Source organism: Neolamprologus brichardi, chromosome 13 (assembly GCF_056152115.1).
Source record: "Neolamprologus brichardi isolate AB-2024 chromosome 13, ASM5615211v1, whole genome shotgun sequence".
In the NCBI taxonomy this organism is placed as follows: domain Eukaryota; kingdom Metazoa; phylum Chordata; class Actinopteri; order Cichliformes; family Cichlidae; genus Neolamprologus; species Neolamprologus brichardi.
In genome coordinates this window covers 17956688-17969902 of record NC_142116.1, presented here as the reverse complement: position 1 = coordinate 17969902, position 13215 = coordinate 17956688, and the positions used below count along the sequence as shown (strand labels likewise).

The 13215-nt window shown below is 38.3% G+C and overlaps 2 protein-coding genes across 2 annotated transcripts; one reads left to right on the top strand and one right to left on the bottom strand.

Annotated features, from left to right (window-relative positions):
- The first annotated feature begins 1237 nt into the window (after window positions 1-1237).
- On the top strand, window positions 1238-8806 carry rab23 (RAB23, member RAS oncogene family). Its single transcript, XM_006800750.2, has 7 exons — window positions 1238-1642; window positions 3637-3870; window positions 5467-5552; window positions 5783-5939; window positions 6068-6150; window positions 6250-6342; window positions 6437-8806. The coding sequence occupies exons 2-7, from the start codon at window positions 3716-3718 to the stop codon at window positions 6568-6570; spliced, it is 708 nt and encodes a 235-aa protein (XP_006800813.1). The 5' UTR covers window positions 1238-1642; window positions 3637-3715; the 3' UTR covers window positions 6571-8806.
- A 1063-nt stretch (window positions 8807-9869) lies between these two features.
- On the bottom strand, window positions 9870-12393 carry bag2 (BAG cochaperone 2). The gene is made up of 3 exons (XM_006800749.3): window positions 12156-12393; window positions 11747-11856; window positions 9870-10485 (listed from the first exon to the last, which is right to left on the bottom strand). Exons 1-3 carry the CDS (start codon window positions 12275-12277, stop codon window positions 10091-10093), a joined length of 627 nt encoding a protein of 208 aa, XP_006800812.1. The 5' UTR covers window positions 12278-12393; the 3' UTR covers window positions 9870-10090.
- Window positions 12394-13215: the final 822 nt, after the last annotated feature.

The window sequence follows — 13215 nt, the reverse complement described above, 5'->3', positions numbered from 1 at the left end:
GAACCAAATCCGACACAAACTCACAGGCGCAAGTGTATTACATAACAAACGCCCCAATAAAACGCGGGTTCACCTTATCTTCAAATCAAGAAAATCATTGTTTTTCAAACGATTAATAACAGCTTTAAAATTAAACTTTAAAATTTAAAGATATTAAAAAAAAATCATACAGAAACCCCTTTCCCAAATGCCCATTTGATAAGGTTGGTTGAACTGATTTTCTTCTGAAATATCACTACTCCACAGACAGTTTACCTATCAGATCAGCAAATTTCCACAAATAAGGATTACTGGCATTGTCCTTAGCATATAAACTTCTCTTCACACAGACACTGCATATGGATATACGGGTGTGTATGTAGGAATGAATGAAACACCGCATGTTTGACACAATAATGTTAGATTTAAAATAAACAGAATATATTCTGTAAAGCACTTTCTGGAAAGGTTTAAATTCCATGTCATTTATTCCTATGATTTTTGTGGTCGAAATAGATCAGACATTTCGCATTTATTTTTATTCACTGTATGTAATCCAAAGTATTCTGGTTTGACGTACAAAAGTTTTGTATTTAGAGAAATTGGTAAATGGTCATGTTATATTATAGAGACATTTTAGTTTATTTTATGGCTAACTCAATAAACAAAACAAAACAAAAATTCTAACCCAAATTCTGCTCATTTTTGGTAAGTTTCATATGCATACAGTAAAATGAACCTCTACAAAAACAAACGTCGTTACGTTTTTAACTGACATCAACCATTGCTACAAATTTCTCAGCAGACGGTTAGGTGTTTTCTGCCTTTAAAAAAATGAAGCTGCAGTTATTTAAAGTTATTTAACTAACTATCTGATAGTTTCATGACACGTATTCAGAAAGGGAGAAACTGTAGTGGAAAGTACATTTACTCCCTTTTAACACATTTCCGTGTTTCTGCTTTATAACATGCATTTTACTTCACATACAAAAAGTAAAAGAAGTAAAATGCACTTTTTAATCCGGTAGTGAGTAATTTTCACACGCTTTTTTCTTGGTTGTTGTGATCCGTCCACATAAAACACGCGTAGAAGATAAATAGAAAAATAATATCAAAGCCGGGTAAAACTATGTGCGATAATGACAATAATTCAGCGTTTAAACAGACGTGACTTTTAGGGCTAACATATGAGAACTACAAGTGTTCCCAAGACTCCCGAGGACAGAGGCGCGTTCACGCCGACTCTCTTGCTTTGTGCATTCTTTGGCTCTGCTGCTTAGCAACAAATACTAGCGAGCTAGCCAACAGCCTGCCTGGCTAGCTCTCACGCGCAACGTAGCTCACTGAAATAGGCAGCAATGCATATCCATTCTATAAATGTCATGAGAGTGACCTCAGGTGTTGACAGTCAATAAACGGTATCTTTAGTTTAGGAGAGAACGTTTTTGCACTACACAGGGAAGGAGTCGTTAGCGAACGGAGCAGAAGGTTGTCTTTCTTCTGTGAAAAGTGGCTAATCTTAGCTAGGCACCCTTAGCAGCGGAGTCTCTTGCGTCTCTTGCCACGGAGAAGAGCGGCGGGAGGCTGTAGATATGTGGATGTGGGTTAGCTGACTGCATAGTTCGCCTAATGTCATTGGATGAGTTGTAGCGTCGTTTTACAGGTAAGAAACTGCACGCTTCTTTGGCATGCTTTCCCATCATTTCTTCACCGTTTGTTTCACCCAGCTTTAATGCACTACCTCGGGAGCTGCTCTGTACTTCAAGGGGAGCCTCCTTTCAGCAATTCAACAGGTCTTATCTTGACCAAGGCAAGGGATTTGAGTGAAGAAGAGGAGTGGGAAGTTGACTTCGAACTTAATTCCCATCAGAGACTATGAACGCATTACATATAGCAAAAGTCTTCGACAGAGTTGAATAGCTTAGTTGCGTGTCATGGCGTTTTGATCTGTGTTATTCAGTCTTTGCTTCAAAAATTGTGGTGCCCCGCCTTGAGGCCTGGACAAGTAACGGTGAGTCTATGAAGATGACTCACTGTCTAGCAAGGGGGGTGTATTATCTGCTTCATACTGAGCAGAATTCAGTACTATGTGCATAGCAATGCAAAACATACCCTGCTACCATGTTATGTAAAAAATGCAGTAGGCCTGTATATTTCCTTCCAGTCACTTCTTCAGAGCTTGAAAATAGAAGGCAGCTGGACTTCTTTCAAGAGGCGTTTTCCCTTTAAAAAAAACAAATGATGGAAAGGCACAAGTATTTACCCTGGGGGTACCCTTTTGGAAGTGATCCTTATTGATAATGTGAGTCACCAAATGAGCCAAGATGTAAAAAAAAACAAAACAAAAACAACTTGGGTCACTCACATTACCATCAGTGGGGGTTCAGAATGAAACCTCTGTGAGGCCTTGCTCTAACATGACCTATTGAGATCACCCGAGGAGAGTTGTGATTCATTTCAGAAATGTGGGGTATAAGACATGACCACAGTGCAAAAAGATTGCCCCACATTGTTGTTGATACTAGGAGCACAATTATTCACATCTCATTTTCAAATACTGTTAAAGCGAATCATCATCATTTATTTAAATCTGAATCATGTTGTTCTGAACTTATAGTAGTTATAAATAAACAATACATAACCAGCTTCTTAACCTCCCAGTTTGACAGTTTCTGTGATGATAAAACATATTTAAACTACAAATCCCAAACCGACTACACTTGAATATGAGAGGACTAGCTGATTGAAAGGAAGAGGAGGTCTTTGCTCAACTAAAGTGAAATGCAAAGTCAAGACTTAATCTTAATCAAGACTTAATAATCCAGAAGTTTACATTAAAAGAAGAGCATACGATTCTACTTTCAGCTGTGTTTTGCCTTCATGTTATACCAACTGATGTGTCATTCAGCTCAATTACAGATACATATTGTGACTCAAATTCAGGCAGGCTGTTGAACACTACAGTCACACAGTAGGCTGTCAGTGTCCACTGAGAACAGCTTTCCCACAATATGTTGTTTAGCATAGCACTCAGCCACTCCACATATATAGCTGTGGGGACCCGGTTGCTATGCGGAGTCTGCAGTTTTCTGCACTAATGGAACAATAAACATAGTGAACCACCTCTCCAGTCAAGCTGAAAATGTGTTTTACAACAGTTAGTAAAATGTGCACCCATAACAGTTTAAAAGCTAATTACAGACATTGTGTATGTGACACCGTGTTTTAGAGTGCAATGAAGTGCTTGTGTTGCTGGCGAATATGATAATTATATTATTAAGCCTATAAAAGTTGAGTTGTGACTGTTGGCTATAAAAATGTATTGTAAAACATTTTTTAGGCTTTGACAACTACATTTGTAACAGTATATTGACATATCAAACTGAAAATACGTTTGATTAGTATTAAAAAGAAGTAGCAGTCAGTTGCGCCTCTGCTAATTTGCTTGATCGTCAACCGCACTTTAACAGCATTTATAAGTAACTTATAAACTCAGTAACAAAGTTGGTTTTCATCATATTTGTTCAACTGACAATGTCTCTGAAGTGAGTGATTCATACATAAACCACATTTGAGTTGCACTTGTCCAGTGTTTGTGTGGCTTTTTTTTTTTGTTTTTTTGTTTGTAGTATCTAATATTTTATTTTACACTTTCAGCTGGTACATGTGCTCCCATCACAGCTCTGAAACAATACAGGCACAGTGGAACTGAGAAAATCAGCCAGACATCATCACCATGTTGGAGGAGGACATGGAAGTGGCCATCAAAGTGGTCGTGGTCGGCAATGGAGCTGTCGGCAAGTCCAGTATGATCCAACGTTACTGCAAGGGCATTTTCACTAAAGACTACAAAAAGACAATTGGAGTGGACTTCCTGGAAAGGCAGATACTGTAAGATATTCATTTGAAAGATGTTCCACATTATTTATCAGTTATAGTCTATAATCAAAGTCACAGAGGGTCTGTTAACTAACTACAACTTCATCGGTATAAAATTGTTTTACAATATTAAATACATATTGGAATGTGGAATCCTGTTGGTACCCACATTTTAGGTTTAATCAGAAATTACTCTTTTTAAAAAAACAGAATTTTACTAAATTTGAGACATTTTACTTAAAAAGGCCACTTTGTTATATTATATTCAGCTTTTATTTAATTAACATTAATTATTATTATTTCATATTTTGTTAACCACAGCACAGTGGTTTTTCCATGTTATAAATAATAATTACAAGAGAAAGTTATTTGACGAGAATTTAAAAAATATATACCGTATTTCCCGGACTACAAAGCGCACCTGAATATTAGCCGCACAAGCTAAAATCAGGGGAAAATCCTGTTTTGTACATACATTAGCCGCATCTGACTAAAAGCCGCAGGTGTTTCAATGTTGACTTATCATATGTAAGAGAATATGCACAAAGGGAATTGTCAGGAAAGAGATGGTTGTTTGGAGACACACCCCTTTTATTAATATTTTGAAAAACAAGTTATGGGTACATATTTGCATAACTTTTTAGGTATATGTACAAGTAGCGGTAATTACAAGTACGAAACATGTACTGTGCTTCATAAATGAGTAACAAATGTAGTACATAACAATAACCTACAGCACACCAGAAAAATAGATTTGGACTACCTTTTAGGCTCAGGTGCAGTGACACGGCTTTAACAAGAAGAAAAGTCAGTCATTCACCACCATCTTCCTGCGCACTAAAACCACCAAAGTCCTTTTCTCCAGTGTCGGATACGAACAGGCTCAGGATGGCTACATCATCCACTCTCAGCTTCTTTCCTTCGTTGTCACTTTCAAAACCAAACAAATCCTCGTTGTCAATGTCAGAGTCGAACACCCTCTGAAGGGCCGTGGCGGTGTCCTCCTCTCCATCATGCAGCAGTCCAGCCCTTCGAAATCCGTTGGTGATCATGGATGTTTTCACACTTTTCCACGCTGTCAGAATCCACCGGTGGAGTTGAGCATAACTTGCTTTTCGCAAGTTTATCGCCGCTCGTCATCCACGCCTCCCGCTGAACGCGTAGCGCTACTTTGAAGTTTGTTTTTCGCGCTACTTGTACGGCACTATGTTGCCTGGCGGATGGACATGTGACCAACATACCACTCTTGAACCCGATACTGTGTGTCTGATCACATGCCCTTCCGCCAGGCAACGTAGTGCCGTACAACAGCGGAACAAACAAAACAAATCGTCTTACGATATCATAAAAATCATGGACAATCCATAGAAAAGCCGCAGGGTTCAAAGCTTGTGCAAAAAGTAGCGGCTTATAGCCCGACAATTACGGTATATATATTATTACTTTTGTTTATTGAAGAAAATGTTTTATTCAAAATGTCTTAAAATTGTAGTTTTTGTGATTGTCTATTAACATAGAAAAACAAGTAGAGTGTGCTGAGTAGAATATAATAGGATATTATAGATGGATGAATATGTAACTAGTCAATTTTTTTTCTCATCGTTTTAGTGTAAATGATGAAGATGTCCGACTAATGCTTTGGGACACTGCTGGGCAGGAGGAGTTTGATGCCATCACTAAGGCCTATTACCGCGGTAAGATTGCACCTCTGCAACAAATAACTTTTGCTTTTCCCGTATTTCTAGGCTTTCAACCAAAGTGTACGCACTAGTGTATATATATACATATATATTTCCTAGAGGGCTTATTCTTAAATCCAATCTGTGTTTTTGCTCTCGGACAATGAATTATGCAACATGCTTTTTTTACAAGATGTAACAGCTTGAGAACGTGAACTGTTTGTGTATGTGATCTTACTTTGCAGGTGCGCAGGCATGTGTGCTTGTCTTCTCCACCACAGACCGGGACTCATTTCAGGCTATTGACAGCTGGAAGGAGAAGGTGGAAGCAGAAGTTGGAGATATTCCCACAGTTCTTGTGCAAAACAAAATTGACCTCCTGGAAGAGACTGTTATAAAAAAGTAAGGATTCTGTGGTACAGAAAAGCAATTAACTGTTAAAGAAAAGAGTGCTGACTGTTTATTGAAAATAAGTCTGTTAATTTACCAGAAAATTAAGAAGTGCTGTATTTTCTTCACTTGTACTGCAGTGAGGAGGCAGAAGCATTGGCTAAGAGGCTTAAGCTAAGATTTTATCGCGCTTCAGTGAAAGAGGACCTAAATGTGAATGAGGGTAGGTTACTGAAAATCGGAACAACTGATCAGATGCAAGTAAAATGGCTTGTTTCTTAATGTTACTGTCATAACATTTCTGCTTGTTGTCTTCATTTAGTTTTTAAGTATTTAGCTGAGAAGTATCTACAGCGACTCAAACAGCAAACAGCAGAGGAGACGGAGGTGGTCCACACAACAAGCAATAAAATAGGTAAGAAATCTTTTTCCGTATTACAATTTAAGCTCTGGTGTTTTGTTTTGTTTTTGTTTCTTTACTCATTCTTTCTGTTTTTTTTTTTCCAAAGGTGTTTTTAATACAACAAGTAGTAATGTCTGCAACCAGAGCTCCAGCAATGGCAGAGAAGTCATCACTTTGCGTCCTAACAAGCAAAGAACCAAGAAGACTAAAAATCCCTTTGGAAGCTGCAGCCTCCTCTAGAGAAAATCATTTCATTTTACTGACCAACAGTTATTTCTGACACTAGATTGCTCGTTATTGTAAGCTGTTGAGGTAGCCACAGTTAGTGACCAAAGCTCACATAGACTGGGAAACACTACACTACACTATATTACTTTATTAACCTAATGTTCATCTTCCTCGCCCCATGTTGATAGGTGTATTGCGGTCTCGGATATTCATCAGCGATCTGGGCACAAAACTTAACCTTTGTAGATACTTGGATCCTCCTAATGGTTGCCTTAAGAAACAACTGCAGCTACAGTATGTTGTGTTATTAATTTAATGATGCCCAAAACAACGGAAGTTCTAGCTGTTGGTGCAGGTGGATTTTCCCCCTTATGGCCGAGGCTTTTGCTCTTTTTTTGTTTGTTTGTTTTAATGAAACTTGACATACCGACTCTCATCAAAGTATGTAACAGCAAAAGTTGCACTCCGTGGAGACTTTTCCTTCTGTACGTGGTTATTCTGTTTAACATTTCAGCTGTGCAATACATTTGCATGTATTATAAAAGATAAGCAGATTATTTTATTCCATATTTTTCTAACTGTTAAACAGATAATGCTTCAAACTATATTCTTCGTCCTGATTGAACGCTGAGTTAAATCTCTGCGTGAAGTATTTTTGTACGAAGCACAATAGCTTTGACTGATCTTATGTGCCAAATTTTCTCTTTCTGAGCTGTGGTTAAACATGTGCTCTCGTAGATATAGGTATGTAACCAAATATCAATAACCAATGACACAAAAATAGTCCTTTTTCTGTCTGCTTACACTTGTTAAACTAATTATTTTAGACATAAAACACCATTTACACTAAAAAGAAAACTCTGTTATTTCAATCATAGTACCTCAAGTTACAACCAATTGTCAGTTACAATACAATACTATGCTTTTGATTGCAGTTGTTTACATTGTTTTGTTTATTATTTCTATACCTTTGAATATATATGTCAGAGTACAGTAAACAGTAAAACTATTAGTTTTTTGACCTGGATTGTGAAGAACTTTCTCCAGACTATAAAAAAGGAGCTGTATTGGGGCCAGAAAGTGAAAAGAAAAATGAAAGCTCACTGCTCAGTAGGTACTGTACCTGTGGTGTGGAGTTTAGGGCGGGATGTAAACGAATGCTCTCAGAAGGTGTTACAAAAAGTTGGCAATCAAGAGGGGATGTTTTGCTATTGAAGCGCTTACGTGTGCCTGATTATGCAAGAAAATTACATTTATTTCTAACTAAATGCGAGTACTCCCAGAAACAATCTCCCAAACTAATCCTTAGTTTTCAATACAACTATCTGTGAAATGTATAATGTATTCACCTTTCCTTCTGTTTTTCAGAACTCATTATTGGGTTACACAGGTTTACCAAGCACAACAAAATATTTAGTAATATAGAAAAGTCTTAGATTAAATCTCCTGTCTTGAATGAACATTTCCTTAGTAGTTTCAGTTGTAGCTATCTAATGGAATTATAATACATAGGTCATCTGGGAATACATGTGCATGCATGCTTTACTCTTAAAAGAAAAAAAGATTTCAGATCTGTGTTCAGATTTTTTTCTATTGTGAAAATACCAAAAGGTGCTTAAAATGTGTTCTACAGTTACACCGTTGGTACTAAGATTGTGTCACATTTCAAAGTTTCCCATTAGGTTTTTTTTTTGTAAACTGTGCTGTTTTGAAGACAAGCAAAGTGGCATAACTATGATGCATGCAGGCCTTTTTTCCCTCCCATATCAGTGAATGTTTAATCATTACAATGCCTTGTCAATGTTTACATTCTTCAGAGTACACATTTTAATCCATCCTTTTGCTGTTTTTTTTTTAATTGCCTTCACAGTAGATCTGTAAGTAATGTTTTTCTCAAGCTTGTGCTAGTTTGTGTTTACTTTGTCTTTTGACTGACTTGATTCACTGCACTTTATCATTAAGATGGCGTATAATTTTAAAGAATCAGCAGTTAAAACTAACCATACTTAAGTGCTGTCACTCAGGTGTAATCTTTGTGTCTTAATTTTACTTTTACTTTTTCTCACATGACTTCATGAGCAGATTCACACCTTTAGAAAGACAAACCAACTTGTGTTGGCTTTCAGCCTGAGAAAAACGACACGACTTGCAGTTTTGTTGTGTCACACACAACTGTGTGTCTGTTGTTTTGTTTGCGAGGTAGTGTTTGGTGGCGATCTGATATAAATAAAAAAATTTCTTGAGCATCCATTGTATGATTTCATGACAGTTTCTTTAACCAGAATGTTGTTATTATTTTAACTGGGTACATTTAGTTACAGTGAATAAGGTTAGATAAATTTGGAAGTGCAGACAGTTTGGATAAAAGATGGTGTCTGTACCTGTGGCAGTTTTACAAGTTAATAAACAACTAACATGGGTGTAGAAGTTTAGCCTTGTTCTTAGTACCTTGACACGAGAAACTCATACCTCATGATCCTCATATTCTATGTTATTTCATATCCTTATGCCAAATGCCAAACAATAGATGAGTTTGCTCAAATGCCATCCGCTGGGGAAGAGCGAGTGAAGTGTAGGGCTCCTAGGCAAAGGCAACCTTTACTTACTTAAAACATTGTATGCCCTTTGCTCTGCTGACATTGTTTTTCTATTTGACACAAAACAACTAAGTGTTGTAAGTCTCGATTTTTAAATTTGTCCTATAGATTATCCTCTACACCACCTGTGTGGACATTCCTAAATAAACAGAGGCACTTGCCACATGCTGCACTGCACTTGTCTGCAAGTCTGACCTTAGAGCGCCATTATTTGTTGCCAACTAGGAAAGAATAAACTACAAAACATTTAATTCAACTATATTTCATGTAAGTACTTTGATTTAGCAGCAAAGACCAAGGAAGTGTTTCTCTCTAATATCAAGTCCCCTGCTCATAGCAGAACATTCTTAACCCTGACTTGTCAAGAAATTGAATATTCATCTTATTAATGGTTAAAAAGAAACCAATACAAAAAAGGAATGAGGAAATGCTGATCTCAGCATGAAGTCATCAAAACTTTAAGAAGGTCCAAGGAAAACCATCTGGGAGCTTGACTGCTGAAGAGTACTGTATATTTAAAGAAGTCGCTGCCTGACACTCATAAGACAACAGGTTTATTTCGTTTTTTGACACGTGATCTGAAATAAAACTCATATGTGCAAATACAAACTAAAATCCATATATCTTGTGTTGATTTCACACAAAGAGGTAGTGCGTGCACTTACAAAATCAACTACCTAAATTTAAAAGTGAGGCAATGAAACAAAAAGAGACTTATTTAATTCATTGCTGTTCAGCATCTTTTACTGCACTAGGTGCATATGTGAACACACGCGTACATTGTATAAACATTAAGTAACCAATATTAAGTAGATCAATGTAAAAATGACAATGATTTGGTAAAACTGGATATTTGTTGCTCACTTTTCTTGTTACAAGTAGCAGCCTTCTGAAAGCGAACATTCAAGGCACATTTAATGCTTTGGTGAGGAGTCTTATTGACTACCGTTTGCTTTTGTGTTCTCGAGTTTTTGATGATCCATAATCTTGATGTTCTTTTCAGCATTTTCAACATTTCTCAACAGAGTCTCCAGCCTCCGCTTTATGTTCTTCTGGTCCTCCAGAGCGCAACCGATCACAATGGCCTGAAACTTCTGGTCGATGGGAATGGCCGGTGCTTCAGTCACACATGCGGCGTGCAGGGCCAGCAGCTTCTGCCTGCTCCCCTCCATGTCGTCCAGCAACTTTTTCACTATTTCATCTATGATGGATGTGGCTTTTTGTAGCGCCTCCTCCTGCTGCGGGTTTCTGATTGTCCCAACAGAGATTTCCACAGACAGCGTCCGGCCCATTAAACGGTCTGCAGTTAAAGTTAACTCCTCTCTCTCTCCTAAGAGACACAACAAATGGGAAAAAAAATAAAATATATACTTTAAGTGAAAAAATACATTTACCACAGATAACTAGGTTTTGTAAGGGGTAGCATGTTGGCTAGATTTATCTAAATTCAAATCCTTGCCCTTGTCTTTATTATCTGAAGTTTCCATGTTCATGACTGTGCTCAGTCTACCACAAGCCAGGGACACAGTTATTTTATGCAGTGTAAAACAACAGGGTGGGCTTGCACATCTACACTTCAGATCTACAAGGCCATCTTGTTGCAAAGCCTTTCTAAAAAAAATTCTCTGAGAGACTAAGCAGCTGGTGTAAAAACAATCTACAGCAGATCAAGTCTGCTGAATTTGAATTTTCTGCCTCAAACTGTCATCAGTATGTATGGAGGAGGTCAGGAAAGAGACACAGCAGTAAGTATCAGCGGTGTTAGGGATCTTGTCAAAATTGATAAATTATGAACACAGAAAACTACCGTCAGATTTTGATCCACCATGCAGTACCATCTGGAAAGCATCTGATTGGCTTCATTTTTCAGCATGACAATGATCCCAAACACATTGCTAATGGATTAAAAGCTAGACAGAGGAAACACACAGTGGAACACTATCTGTAATGGACTGCACTCCCCAGAGCCCAAAGCACAACATTACTGAAGCAGGGTGGGATCGTTTTGACAGAGAACAGAACAAAAGGCAGTCGCCCAAATTCTGTTTTGCCACATATATTTTGTATTTCCATTTATTTGTGCATGTTTGACTACATCACTGCACTTATTTCCACTTTACTGTCAACGTAGAAAGAAATAAGGAGTAGCTCAAGACTTTTGCCTAATACTGTACACTGTAATGATTTCTTTGCAAGTGGACGCTTTCTTTGGAAACAAACAAACAAAACAAAAAAAGAAATACGGGTAATCAGATAAAGACTGCAGGTGGTTTTCAATGAGCATGTTCAGCCTAGTTTAGTGCCTTCATTAAAATAGAGCTTGGTGTATAAATGACATCCATGAGCTGTAAACAACTACTTGGGTGGAACTCTTTAAATCCTCAGACATTCACGAGCCCACCTCCACCCAACAGCAAAGTTAACTTTCAAAGCGTGTCTTCATTGGATCACAATGTTGCAGTGGCATCAGAGCAGAAAATACAAGAATTCAAAACACAGCAAAATGATACTAGGAGGCTATATGTTCACAGTGACATCAACCAGCGCGTGACTTTTGAGTTCAAGTTGTGATAGTCAGCAAGCCGCCTCACCAGCACAGATGTTACGCATTTCTTGACTGTTCTGTAGAGATTGAATCATTTCCAGGATGCACTCCCTTTCCTGCTCCATGGCCGATGCCGCTTCGCGTAAAGACTCCACCCTGTTGGAGACAACAAAGCATGACAATAACCGTCCATTGAAAAGCATCCTTAAACTGCGAGAGTAATGATTATGAGGCTGTGAGCTACGAACCAAAAGCAACCCACCTATAAAACATAGTAAAATGTGATCATTAACTGTTCTCGGAAAACCGCTAAGAAATTAAAGCTACTTTTATGGCACATTTTAAGCGCTATAATAACTTGTTATAGAAAATGTGAGCACTCATATATATCCCACAAACGACAATGCTTGAATAGGTGGCTCAGCATAAAGCACATGCTAAGGCCCGTTACTTACCTCATTTCCAGCTGGTCCAAACTTTCCAGCAGCCGCCCCGAGCGATCTGCCATGGATAGCGTCCTGCTGAACTTGCTGCAGGTAGCCTCGTTCATCTTCGCCTGTATTTTTGCCTGAGCCATGATGATGAACACCCGTCACAAGGCTGATCCGTTCCGGAGTAAAAACAAATCCCGTGTGCGGTCAACTCCGAGCTGTCCAGCTGACTGTAGCTCCACCGGCTGCTGCTGCAGCGCCCCTGGGAGAACATTTCCAAACATGGGCTGTGACTTCCTTCACTCACTCCTCATAGAAGCTTCCCGAGGAGCCCAGAACTATGCTCTCAAAACGAGGGTCCGAGGACCCCCTGAAGGACCCCGGAAACGGCCGTCCGGTCCACAGAAAAACTAGCTAGGATTTAAATTAATAGGATAACAGTCACTATTTTTTGTTCAACAAAACTAGTTAATAGACTTTGCTGAATCCACCACCAAAACTTTTTAACTCTGACAGTGATTTATGTCAATGATTTAAGTACGATAAAATATATATATAAAAAGGTATACTATATCGTAAATTCCTTACATTAAATGAGGAGTTTTTCCTCACCAACAAAGACATCTTCACCTCTGGCACTGCAGTTAGCCTGGATTCTACAACCAGGAGCCCAGTGCTAATTAACTTGTACTGTGTCAGTGCACAACACCCAAGACTTATCTCATAGTCCATTATCTTCAAAGCTTTTGCTCTTTAGCCAACTTGCCCAAAATCAGATATCTGGCTTGTAACAGCCAAGGGGATGAAAACTTTCATGGATATATTGCAGTTGAGTACAACACGATAATTCTGAATGCATATTTTCAGTGTATGCAGAGATGAGCTGTTAATTTTATCCAAGAGCCCACATGAGAAACTGGTACTGCGGTAGTCCCAGTTTCTAATGTGGGCCCCTTGGGAACATTAATTGCTGGGTATACGAGTTTATCTTGAGTGCCCTCTTAAGTGTGTGCACCAAATTAACACATTTCTGGAGCACAACAATTATGTGAATTTGTATTGCAGACTTCTGGGTATTGCAAAA